General features: G+C 37.7%; 1 protein-coding gene across 1 annotated transcript in view; it reads left to right on the forward strand.

Annotated features, from left to right (window-relative positions):
* The window catches only part of ttn.1 (titin, tandem duplicate 1), a 377,466-nt gene that overhangs the window by 219,519 nt on the left and 144,976 nt on the right, over positions 1 to 12,971 (forward strand). Inside the window, exons 120-127 of the mRNA XM_063052084.1 lie at positions 1,493 to 1,552; positions 2,310 to 2,378; positions 3,412 to 3,480; positions 4,361 to 4,429; positions 5,586 to 5,654; positions 6,933 to 7,001; positions 7,795 to 7,863; positions 10,102 to 10,170. Coding sequence (XP_062908154.1) covers positions 1,493 to 1,552; positions 2,310 to 2,378; positions 3,412 to 3,480; positions 4,361 to 4,429; positions 5,586 to 5,654; positions 6,933 to 7,001; positions 7,795 to 7,863; positions 10,102 to 10,170 — 543 coding nt within the window. The remainder of the gene's footprint in view (positions 1 to 1,492; positions 1,553 to 2,309; positions 2,379 to 3,411; positions 3,481 to 4,360; positions 4,430 to 5,585; positions 5,655 to 6,932; positions 7,002 to 7,794; positions 7,864 to 10,101; positions 10,171 to 12,971) is intronic.

The following is a 12,971-nucleotide window of genomic DNA, read 5'->3' on the forward strand; positions in this document are numbered from 1 at the left end:
ATTCTCTATGCTAGTCTGTATGACAGAAAGGCTATAAACAACACAACCTCCCAGAACTTCCTGTCCTCTGTCATGGAGGTGTTAGTTCTAAGCAAACAGGAAAATCTGAATCACCCACTGATCCAGTGGAGCTGACTGGCTTCATCTATTGCCTTGGCAGGAATAAAATTCTTGGAAGTAATAGTTAACTAGCAGAGTTGTATTTGGTTCTGTGGGAATGGATGGGCCTGGAGCTGCTGGAAGTGTTCAATGGTATGCCTCACTCTGGGAGCACGTCAGACTACATGAGGAAGTGCATCAAGGGCTTGTTGATTCATTACCCACATCAACAAGCCAATGGGGGAAGAGGAAGGATATCAAGGACTGGACTCCTATTTTACAGCTGAATGCAGGCTATAACATCCTGTCTATGGCCACTGCTTTGAGATAGGTGATTCATCCTGACCAAACCTGCGTTAGACTAGGCAGAAAAGTCTCTGACAGCCTTGCAGTCAGGGAGTGCACCTAATTGCAGGTCATATGGCTGGATGCCTGTCTGTTCCTCTTGGATCAGGAGAACATCTTTGAGAGGATATCACACATGTACAGTACATGATGGATATACTCTCCAAAATGTGTTTAGGGACATAATCATGGCAATGTACAGCAGTTGGAGACAAATAGTTTCTCCAAACACTGGAGTCAGGCAATGTTATCCATTCTCCCTTGTCTTGTTTATGTGTTACATAGAACCCTTTACTAAAACCATATAAAAAAGAATGAGAGCATTAGAGGAGTGATATTGCCCAACAGTAGAAGCACATAGGTCAAAACTTCCCTGTACATTGATGAGATTGCCGTCTCCTGACTTCTCCATAATCAATTCGCAGATCAATCAGCATCTGGAAATAGTCTGAGTTGGCATCATGAGGCCGGATCCAACCATAGGTAGAGCAAGGCCATGCTCTTCAGCAACTGGCCTGGCTGATCTAATATCCCCTACGCTGTCAAGTCTGACTAAATGAAAGTATCGGAGATCTAGTTCAGAGGGACTAAAGCATGTAACAAAAATTAGCACTGTGGAAATGGTATTCTCTGTCAATAACTTCTCCAGTAACATGAAAGATCCCACCCATCCCAGTCCCATCAGGGAGGAAGTTATATATCATCAATGTCAGGACTAACACACACAAAAATAATTACTTTCCCCAAGCAGTAAGGCTGATCAACACCTCCACCCACTAACCCATCCCTCCACACCCCTGCAGACACTCCTGTGCCTGGAGTCACTTTATGGATGTATAATCAACCTATGTATAGAAGCTATCTTTTGCATTTATATATATTGTGTTCTTTATTTTATTGTGTTTTTATCGTGCTGCATTGGATCTGGAGTAGCAACTATTTTGTTCTCCTTTACACTTGTGTACTGGAAATGACATTAAATGATCTTGAACCTTGAATCTTTGATTATGAATTATATTTAATATTAAATATATTATTTTTCTTGAAGTGCCTGAAGTTCCCAAGAAGCCAGCACCAGAACCAAAGAAGGAGGTTACTCCAGAAAAAGGTTTTTCTTTTGTTGACTTAAATACTTGAATCTATTCTATATTGCTGTCAATTTTAATATACTTAGGTGTTATTGTTTAAAGCTCTGTGTACAATTAAGTGGATAACAAACCTTTAAATGAGCTGAAGATTTAGTATGGAAATAACTATCAAAATTGTTCTAATTGGCTGATTAACAGGTCTGCTGGTAATGGAGAACTTAAGATCATTTTTGTCATTGTTGGTAATGGCCAAGTGGTTATTTATAACTTCACTAGTTTCATTCCAATAATAGAGTGAAATATAGTTTGATATCAACACAAGGCGTAAACTGTTTTGACAATTCAAAAATTTATGCAAAATACTCCACAGAGCCAGATTTTTTTCTTTAAGACAACCTAATTCAATTGATGCTGTCTGGCCTGCTGATTTCTTCCAGCATTTTGTGTGTGTTGCTAGTGCTACTGTTAAGACTTTATAACTGTCTTTGAAAAGAAGCAGTTTCTTCTCAGTGTTGATCTGAAGTGATACCAAGAGTAGGATAATGCCTGCTGTCCTGCCAGTAGTGAAATTTCCTACATTTTGCAGCGATTGTTTTTGAGGTCTTTTGCTGCCACCCCTACTCTTGACTAAAGTAACGAAAGGGATGTCATTTACAGAAGAGAAATGATTAGTATCACATTCCTCTACTACATATACCTTTGCTTTTTCACTTTGTTGTATTAGTACTTTTGGTTATAATATCATGTTTAATCATAAAATTGTGATGTTTCTTGAAGTGCCTGAAGTTCCTAAGGAGCCAGCTCCAGAACCAATGAAACCAAAGAAGGAGGTCACTCCAGAAAAAGGTAGGTATTTTTTGTTGATTTCTTAATTGTACATTGTTTAATATAATTTTCCAGTCACCTCAAATTCTTAATGAAATATAGCTGCTGTTGTACCTTCTCTGTAATTACATCAATATGTTGAGCCCAGGATAGATCTTCTGAGACATTGACACCCAGGAACTTGAAACAGCACACCTTTCCACTGCTGAGCCTTGATGAGGACTGGTGTGCGGTCCCTCGACTTCCCCTTCCAGAAGTCCACAATCAGTTCCTTGGTCTTACTGACATTAAGTGCAAGGTTGCTGTTGCAATACCTTTCAACCAGCTGATTGATCTATCTCACTCCTGTATGCTTCCTTGTCACCATCTGAAACTCTGCCAATGATAGCTGTGTCATCGGCAAATTTGTAGATGGCATTTGAGCTGTGCCTAGCCACGTGGTTGTGGATGCTGAAGGAGTAGAGCAGTGGGCTAACCACGTATCCTTGAGAAGATGTTATTTCTCAACCTGGTCTCTCAGTGAGGAAGTCAAGAATCTAGCTGCAGAGGGCAGTATAAATAAGTGAAATCAGAAGCAGATTAACACAAAAGGAAAATGAAGACATATTCTAAATGTGATATAAGTAATATCCACTATAGTCTCTGTTTGTCAAAGTCTCGTTTTCCTTAGTTTTGGACAATCAAGTTTAACAAAAAAAAATGACCCTCAGTTGGAAGCACATATTCTAAAATAATGTTATAAAAATAATTTGGTTATCTCTGTATATTATCTTAGTGCTGTTTTCTGTAGAGCGTTCTTGCAGTCTTTCATATTGGACACAGCATTGGAAAGCAGCAGACATGTAACTGAGGAGATTACAAACCTCCTCAGAGAACAAATGCAAACCTATGATCAGTGATCAGTCAATTTCACCTCCACAATATTTGTAGTAGAAAAGAAATGATCAGTTATCTCATTGCTCTGTCACAAGTAGTTGTACTATTTTAGCTTGTTACTTTGGTACTTTTGGTTATGGCAGTTGTAATTAATCCTAAAATTTGATATTTCTTGAAGTGCCTGAAGTTCCTAAGAAACCAGCTCCGGAACCATTGAAACCAAAGAAGGAGGTCACTCCAGAAAAAGGTAAGTGCTTTTGTTGATTTAAATGCTAAATATATTTGTGTGAATTAAGTACCTGATCATTTTTAATTATTCATTCTATTCTGTGTTCTTGTCTAGTTTGAAATATTTATGTGTTATTCTTGTTGTTATAAACTCTATACACAATCAAGAGTGCAACCAATATTTAAGATAGCTGGAGTTTCAGTGGCGAGATAAATGTCAGAATAATTCTGACATTATTGCTAAACTTAAGAAAATAAATTCATTTCATCAATCTTGACAAATACTAGATATTTATCCTGCGATATCTGTGTCATGATGGATCTGTCCTTGTCTGCAAATTACTGGATGAAAATCAAAAAGTGGAAGTATGAATAAGTGCAACAAGAAGCAGAGTAACACAAAAGGAAAAGGAAACAATAATGTAAAAATTGACCTAACTAATGTCTTCCGTAGAACCCATTTGTCAAAGTTTCCCTTTTCCTTCACTTTGGACTGTCAAGTCTACCATTAGAAAGATAAATCCCAGCTGGAAGCACATACACTATAATAAGTTTGGTAAAAAATAATTCAGTTACCTTTGTATATTATTTTAGTGCATATTTTCCATATAACTTAGTCTTTTCTAGTGTTCTTACACAAACATTTCATATTGGACACAGCATAGGCATTGGAAGGCAGCAAACATCTATCTGAGGAGATTATGAATTTCCTCAGAGAACAAATGCAAACCTGTTTTCAGAGGTTGGTCAATTTCACCTCCACTGCATTTGTCATAGGAGAGAAATTATCAGTAATCTCATTAGCCTGTCACATACATTTGCACTATTTTATCTTGATATTTTGGTATTTTTGGTTATGACAATTGTATTTCATCATAAAATTGTGATATTTCTTGAAGTGCCTGAAGTTCCTAAGAAACCAGCTCCGGAACCATTGAAACCAAAGAAGGAGGTCACTCCAGAAAAAGGTAAGTGCTTTTGTTGATTTAAATGCTAAACATACTTGTGTAAATAAGTACCTGTAAATAATAACTTTGTTATTATTTTAATTATTAATTCTATTCTATGTTCTTGTCTAGTTTGAAATATTTATGTGTTATTCCTGTTGTTATAAACTCTATACACAATCAAGAGTGTAACCAATATTTAAGACAACTGGGCTTTCAGTGGAGACATAAATGTCAGGATAGATCCATTGGCTCCTTTTAAGATTTATTGCCAAACTTAAGAAAATCACTTCATTTGATCATTCTTGACAAATACTCGGTACTTATCCTACAATAACTGTGTTATCATGATGGATCTGTCCTTGTCTGCAAACTACTGGATGAAAATCAAAAAGTGGAAGTATGAATAAGTGAAACAAGAAACAGAATAACACAAAAGGAAAAGGAAACAATAATGTAAAAACTGATCTAACTAATGTCTTCTGTAGAACCCATTTGTCAAAGCCCCCTTTTCCTTCACTTTGGATTTATGTGTGAACTTAGGAAAATGACTTCAGTTGATCATTCTTGATAAATACTAGGTACTTATTCGGCAGTAATTTTTTTTATCATGATGGATCTGTACTGGATGGAAATCACAAAAGCAGAAGTGTGGATAAGTGAAACAAGAAGCAGAGTAACACAATGGAAAAGGAAGTGATCATGTAAAAAGTGATTGAAGTAATGTCCTCTGTAGACTCCATTTGTCAAAACCCCATTTCCCTTGGCTTTGGACAGTCAAGTCTGTCAGGAGAAAGATGAACCCCAACTGAAAGCACAAATACCAAAATATTTGGCTAAAAATAATTCAGTTACCTCAGTATATTATATTAGTGTTTATTTTCCATATACCTTAGCCTCTTCTAGTGTTCTTGCACAGTCTTTCATATTGGACACCTCTTAGGCAATAGGCAGTAACAGACTTCCAGCTAAGGAGATTACAGATTTCCTTGGAGAACAAATGCAAACCTGTTCTCAGTGGTTGGTCAGTTTCTCCTCCACTGTATTTGTAGTAGAAGAGAAATTATCAGCAATCTCACTACTCTGTCACATACATTTGTGCTATTTTATCTTGTTATCTTGGTACTTTTGATGATGACAATCGTACTTAATCATAAAATTGTGATATTTCTTGAAGTGCCTGAAGTTCCTAAGAAACCAGCTCGTGAACCATTGAAACCAAAGAAGGAGGTCACTCCAGAAAAAGGTGGATATTTTTGTTAATTAAAATGCTAAACATATTTGTGTAAATAAGTACCTGAAAATAATAACTTTGTTATTATTTTAATTATTAATTCTATACTATGTTCTTGTCTAGTTTGAAATATTTACGAGGGGTGATTGATAAGTTTGTGGCCTAAGGTAGAAGGAGTCAATTTTAGAAAAGCTAGCACATTTATTTTTCAACATAGTCCCCTCCTACATTTACACACTTAGTCCAGTGGTCGTGGAACATTGGATCTTGGACCTCCAGAGAGTGTCCACAGCAGGGTTGATTGATAAGTTTGTGGCCTAAGGTAGAAGGAGATGAGTTATACAGCTCTCGTTACAGATACATGCAGTTCAACTATTTGAGTGATTATGCAGAAAGTTTGAAGTTAATAACTCATCAGGGGTGATTGATAAGTTCGTGGCCTAAGAAGGAGATGAGTTATTAACTTAAAACTTTCTGCATAATTACTCAAAGAGTTCTTGTCTAGTTTGAAATATTTATGTGTTATTCCTGTTGTTATAAACTCTATACACAATCAAGAGTGTAATCAATCTTTAAGATAACTGGAGTTTCAGTGGAGACATAAATGTCAGGATAATTCCATTGGCTGATTATAAGTTTTATCGCTAAACTTTTTAAAAATCACTTCATTTTATCATTCTTGATAATACTAGGCACTTATCCTACAATAACTGTGTTACCATGATGGATCTGTCCTTGTCTGCAAACTACTGGATGAAAATCAAAAAGTGGAAGTATGAATAAGTGAAACAAGAAACAGAGTAACACAAAAGGAAAAGGAAACAATAACGTAAAAATTGATCTAACTAATGTCTTCCGTAGAACCCATTTGCCAAAGCCCCCTTTTCCTTCACTTTGGACAGTCAAGTCTACCATTAGAAAGGTAAACCCCAGCTGGAAGCACATACACTAAAATATGTTTGGATAAAAAATAATTCAGTTACCTTTGTATATTATTTTAGTGCTTATTTTCCATATAGCTTAGCCTCTTCTAGTGTTCTGGCACAAACCTTTCATATTGGACACAGCATAGGCATTGAAAGGCAGCAAGTATCTGGCTGAGGAGATTACAGATTTCCTCGGAGAATAAATACAAACCTGTTCTCGGTGGTTAGTCAATTCTTCTTCCACTGTATTTGTAGTAGAAGAAAAATTATTAGTTACTTCACTACTCTCTTAGATATATTCATGCTATTTACACTTGTTATTTTGGTAACTTTGGTTATGATCATTTAATGATATTTCTTGAAGAACCTGAAGTTCCTAAGAAACCAGCTGCTGAACCATTGAAACCAAAGAAGGAAGTCACTCCAGAAAAAGGTAGGTACTTTTGTTAATTAAAATGCTAATTGTTAATACTTTTGTTAATATTTGTGTAAATAGGTATCTATAAATAATAACTTTGTTATCATTTTTAATTATTCATTCTATTCTATGTCCTCATCTAGTTTGAAATATTTATGTGTTATTCCTGTTGTTTTAAACTCAATGCACAATGAAGGGTGTAACCATTCTTTATGATAGTTGGAGTTTCAGTGGGGACATAATTGTCAGGATTATTCCATTTGCTAATTATAATTTATTAATGAATTTAAGAAAGTGAGTGGCTTCAGTTGATCATTCTTGACAAATAGTAGGTGCTCATTCGACAGTAATTTTTTTATCACGATGCATCTGTCCTTGTCTGCCATCTACTGGATGGAAATCAAAAAAGCAGAAGTGTAAAGTGAAAGAAGAAGCTGATTAATACAATGGAAAAGGAAACCATAATGTAAAAAGTGATCTAAGTAATGTCCTCTGTAGACACCATTTGTCTAAGCCCCATTTCCCTTGGCTTTCAACAGTCAAGTGTGTCGAAAGGAAGATGAATTCCAGCTGGAAGCACATATACTAAAATATGTTTTTATGAAAATAATTTAGTTACCTCTGTACATTATATTACTGCTTTTTCCCATATACCTTAGCCTCTTCTAGTGTCTTTCATTTGTAGTAGAAGAGAAATTATGTTTTCTCATTGCTCTGTCACATATATTTGTGTTAATTTATCTTGTTATTTTGGTATTTTTGGTTATGACAATTGTACTTAATCATAAAATTGTGATATTTCTTGAAGTGCCTGAAGTTCCTAAGAAACCAGCTGCTGAACCACTGAAACCAAAGAAGGAGGTTACTCCAGAAAAAGGTAGATACTTTTGTTAAATTAAATGCTAAACATGTTTGTGTAAATAAGTACCTGTAAATAATAACTTTGTTATTATTTTAATTATTAATTCTATTCTATGTTATTGTCTAGTTTTGAAATATCTATGTGTTATTCCTGTTGTTGTAAACTCTGCACAATGAAGGGTGTAACCAATCTTTATGATTGCTGGAGTTTCAGTGGGGACATGATTGTCAGGATTATTCCATTTGCTAATTATGATTTATGGGTGAACTTAGGAAAATGACTTCAGTTGATCATTCTTGATAAATAGTAGGTGCTTATTCGACAGTAATTTTTTTTATCACGATGGATCTGTTCTTGTCTGCCATCTACTGGATGGAAATCAAAAAAGCAGAAGTGTGGATAAGTGAAACAAGAAGCAGAGTAACACGGAAAAGGAAGTGATCGTGTAAAGGTGATCTAAGTAATGTCCTTCAACAGTGTATGAAATGCCTATCAGCAAGGTTGAAAAGCTTGAAAAAGTGATCAGCACACATGTAAAACAGTGGCTTGGACTTCCACGATGCTTAAGTCCTGTTGGATTGTACAGGAACGCCAAATTGGAATTACCAATTGCAAGTCTTGTGGAAGAATTCAAATGCAGCAAAGCAAGGTTGGTCATGACCCTTACTGAATCTGAAGATACCGTTATTCGAACAGCGGCCTCCCGTGTGGCAATGGCGGTCTCAATGTCCAAGCAGGGCCAATGGACTAATTGGGAGAGCCTGGAAAAGAGGAAACTTAGCTGGCGTGACATTGGGAGATGGAGTGATATCGGCTAAGTTTTGTCATCAGAGCCTCTTATGACCTCCTACCCACACCCCAGAACCCGAACCAGTGGTGGGGAGAAGACCTCACTTGCTTTCTTTGTCAAGCACCTGGATCACTAAGGTACATTTTAACAGGATGCACCACGAGCCTCACCCATGGGCGGTACACTTGGCGGCATAACCAAGTTCTCAGACAGCTGGCATCAATCTTGGAACAGAGATGAATCACCACAAATGCTCTCCAACAAACATCGGCAGGAAATGTCCACATCACACGATTTGTACCAGCAGGCCAACCTCCAAAGCACCATATAACATCAAAAGATGTAAGCATTCTGCAGGTTGCTCGGGATTGGAAAATGGACGTGGACTTGGAAAAAAAAGCTTGTATTTCCTCCAGACATTGCGGTTACAACACTCCAGCCAGACATAGTCCTGTGGTCCACAACAGCCAAGCTGGCATATGTTGTGGAATTGACAGTACCATGGGAAGATGGTGTCGAAGAAGCTTATGAGAGGAAAAAGACTAAGTACTCTGAACTGGCAACTGAAGCTGCCAAGAATGGCTGGAAGACCAAGATTTTCCCTGTAGAAGTGGGATTCAGGGGATTCGTTGCTACATCTAAAACCAGTCTACCGAAGAAGATGGGGTGAGAGGTCACTCCCTCCAACAAGCAATCAAGTCCTTGTCAAATGCAGCAGAAGAAAGCAGCAACTGGATTTGGATTAAAAGGAAAGACGACAACTGGGCTGCAAGATGAAGACAGGAGGGTATGGAACTGAGGGTGGTGTATCTGGGACGCCAGGTAGCACCGTTGAGCCCTCTGGAGATGTTGTGGGCTTATCAACGAAACGTCAGGAGGGTGCCCACCTGATGACCCTGATGACGTACCTACCCTCCTTCCTTGTCACCACTCCAAGCCCACTGCTAACATCGAGAGTGCCAACTTACCATAGGGATTGAAACATCAAGTCCTAGTAGCTCTACTTCTACTCGATTCTGTAGACTCCATTTGTCAAAACCCTATTTCCCTTGGCTTTCGACTGTCAAGTCTGTCAGTAGAAAGATGAACCCCAACTGGAAGTACATATACCAAAATGTTTGGATAAAAATAATTCAGTTACCTCTGTACATTATATTAGTGCTTATTTTCCATATACCTCAGCGTCTTCTAGTGTTCTTGTACAGACCCTTCATATTAGACACAGCTTAGGCATAGGCAGTAACAGACTTCCAGGTGAGGAGATTACAGATTTCCTTGGAGAACAAATGAAAACCTGTTCTCAATGGTTCGTAAATTTCTCCTCCTCTGCATTTGTAGTAGAAGAGAAATTATGAGTTATTTCATTACTCTGTCACATACATTTGTGCAATTTTACCTTGTTACTTGGGTACTTTTGGTTATGACAATTGTACTTAATCATAAAATTGTGATATTTCTTGAAGTGCCCGAAGTTCCTAAGAAACCAGCTCCGGAACCATTGAAACCTAAGAAGGAGGTCACTCCAGAAAAAGGTAAGTGCTTTTGTTGATTTAAATGCTACACATATTTGTGTGAAGTAAGTACAGCACCATTTTTAATAATTCCATTCTACATCTTTGTCTATCTTGATATATGTATGTGTTTTTCCTGTTGTCATAAATTCTGTGCACAATAAAGGGTATAACCAACCTTTCTGATGGCTGGAGACTCGGTAGGAAATTAAATGTCAGAATTATTCCATTGGATGATTATAAGATTTCCAGTATGATGGCAGTGTGCTCATTTGCATGACTTCAATGGGGTCAACCAAAGGTTTTATTGTCTTTTTTAAGCTTATTATTTTTACAATCACAAGACCCTGCTGGACTTTAAGAATTTAAAGTACGATCAACAAGTTGCTCATTGATGGGAAAAACTGAAGGAGCTGGACTTGTTGGTTGTGTTGCTGCTTACATCAGAGAGGCTTCAGAGGAGCAAAGAGGGTGTGCAGTTTAACAAAGAGTGATCATGTTAATCATTTTTCTTGTGATCGCAAGACCCTGTTGGACATTGTTAATGTGGGATGCTGCTAGTCCAATTCACTGGTTTATTGGCAGACTGCAGGGAAGTAGCATGACCTTGGTCATTGCCAGGACTAGGCCTCAAACCACAGTGGACCCTGTTTACAGCCACCCAGGAGAGTTGGACATATCAGAGTCGGTGTGCTCCACCAGAGTGCCAGTAGCGGTGTGGTGTGGCATCCATGCTGGAGTCAGTGCTGCCCCCAGTGTTCGTTCAGCAGAACGCAAGCATATTGTGTCCGACTGCAGACATCTGCAACATTCATGGACTCAAGGGCTTGGACTATATTTTTTATTTTACTGTTATCTTATATGTGCCTTGTGCTAAATATGATTGTTGGTAGTGTGTTTGCATCTTGGCCCCAGAGTAACACTCTTTCATTTGGCTATGCTCATGGGTATTCATGGTTGAATGACAATTAAATTTGAGCTTGAGCTTGATTTGTTGGCAATTGATGACAATTGCCAGGTGCTTATATTTATGACTCTCCCACTTGTATGTAGTTTCCTTTGCACTACTTGTGACCCTTGGCCAATTAAATGAACTGGAATCAATGAACTCCATCAGTGTCGAGTTTGTGTATCCCTATGGTTAAGTGAATGCCTTTTATCCCTGCAGTTGTCAAAATTCCTTCATTTTGTGACAATAATTTAGCCCCTGCTTCACTACCTCTATTCTTTATCATAACAAGGCAAGTGGTGTCTATGGGTGAGGAGGATTGTTCAGTCAAGACATAGTTTGAAACAGCTCTTTACTGTACATCCTGTGTGTAGGTATAAAGTAAGGATTAGGTTAGAGTCTGCCTGCCACAAGGGGTATGAAACAACACCAAGCAAAACCTATGCAGCCTGAACTGTTCTAGATAGGTTTGCAGTACTCATTTGAGTAGGTATCAAGACTCATTGTTGAATGCCTCATCCTCCAACAACATTATCATCTTGTCAGAGTTATTTTTGTTATGAAGAAGGAAGCAGAGCCATCATGTCCTGGGCCTTGCAGTATCCTCTTCAAAACAAACTATTCTGTAGGACTGTGCAGACTGACACTTTTTATGTTGAAATGATGCAGTCTTGCAGTCTGCCACTAATCTTTCCAAGGAAAGAGCTGCTTCAGTTTGTTCTCCAAGGAAATCTGGAGTCAATTCAGCTGAATGCCAGCTGCCTTCTGACGCCTTGTATAAATTTTGGAGATGCAAGTGAAATTCACTCACAATGCCCCTTCATCACTATGCCATCTTTCTGGCTGGAAATATGGCAGTTCTGGGGTGTTGAAATGAAAATAGAAGCAAGATTGATTTATGTGGAAGTAAGATCTGAAACTCAAGAGTAGGTATGAAGAAATTGCTGGATGGAGAATGGAGAAGTGGCTGTATCTGCAGTGATTCCTTTTCCCTTGATCGCCAGCATTGTCTTTTCCATGGAGGTTAAAACTTGTAAGCATGCTTTCTGTCCTGCATTTAATTCTGACACCTGTGCTTATATAATTCTTGCAAGAAAGAAGAATGTGGTGTGAATTAAGAATACTGGAGTATAGTTCAGCACTGCAGCTGTCATAATTAATAGATGGCAATATATTCAAAGTTGTGAGTTGTGTGTTTGTTACAGCTGTGATATGAGTGAAATTCTGAAACAACTGAATCAAAGAGTTAAACTGAGGTGAATAGACATTATCATTAAGCACATAAATAAAATGAGCAGTGAAAATAACTTGTGGAATAGATCAATGAATATCTTAAATAGAACTCACATAATAACCTCTTTACAGATCATTATTATTTTTCCCATGTTGCTTTCATTTACTTGAAGCAAGTTTTCCTGTTAAGCTCCATCTTTCCTTATACCTGCTACCTCCTGAGAAAATGTCCTGAATGCCAGCTATCTCTGTCAGCACTTTCCTTTCCACTTCTTACTTGTCTAAGTTGCTCTTATCACACACGTTACTGGGCTCTTACCAAAACCTGAAGCCAGTAAGTAAAAATGAAAATGAATTGAAAGCAAAAAAAAGCTGCAAGTCTTGAAAAGTGAAATTAAATCAGAAAATGCTGCAAATTTTCTGCAGGTCCAGCAGCATTTATGGGGTGAGAAACAGTGTTAGTGCTTCAGGTTGATGAACTTGCACCAGAGCTCATAAAAGTTCAGTTTATTGGTCTTGATAAAAAGTTATTGAACTACATGATCAACTCTTTCTCTCTTCAGAGGTGCTGCCTGACATGCTAAGTACTCCTATCTTTTTCCAGTTTTAGACCAATGTAACCTGTTGCATATCAAGTGTT

The sequence above is a fragment of the Mobula hypostoma genome, chromosome 6 (genome assembly GCF_963921235.1).
Source record: "Mobula hypostoma chromosome 6, sMobHyp1.1, whole genome shotgun sequence".
Lineage (NCBI taxonomy): Eukaryota > Metazoa > Chordata > Chondrichthyes > Myliobatiformes > Myliobatidae > Mobula > Mobula hypostoma.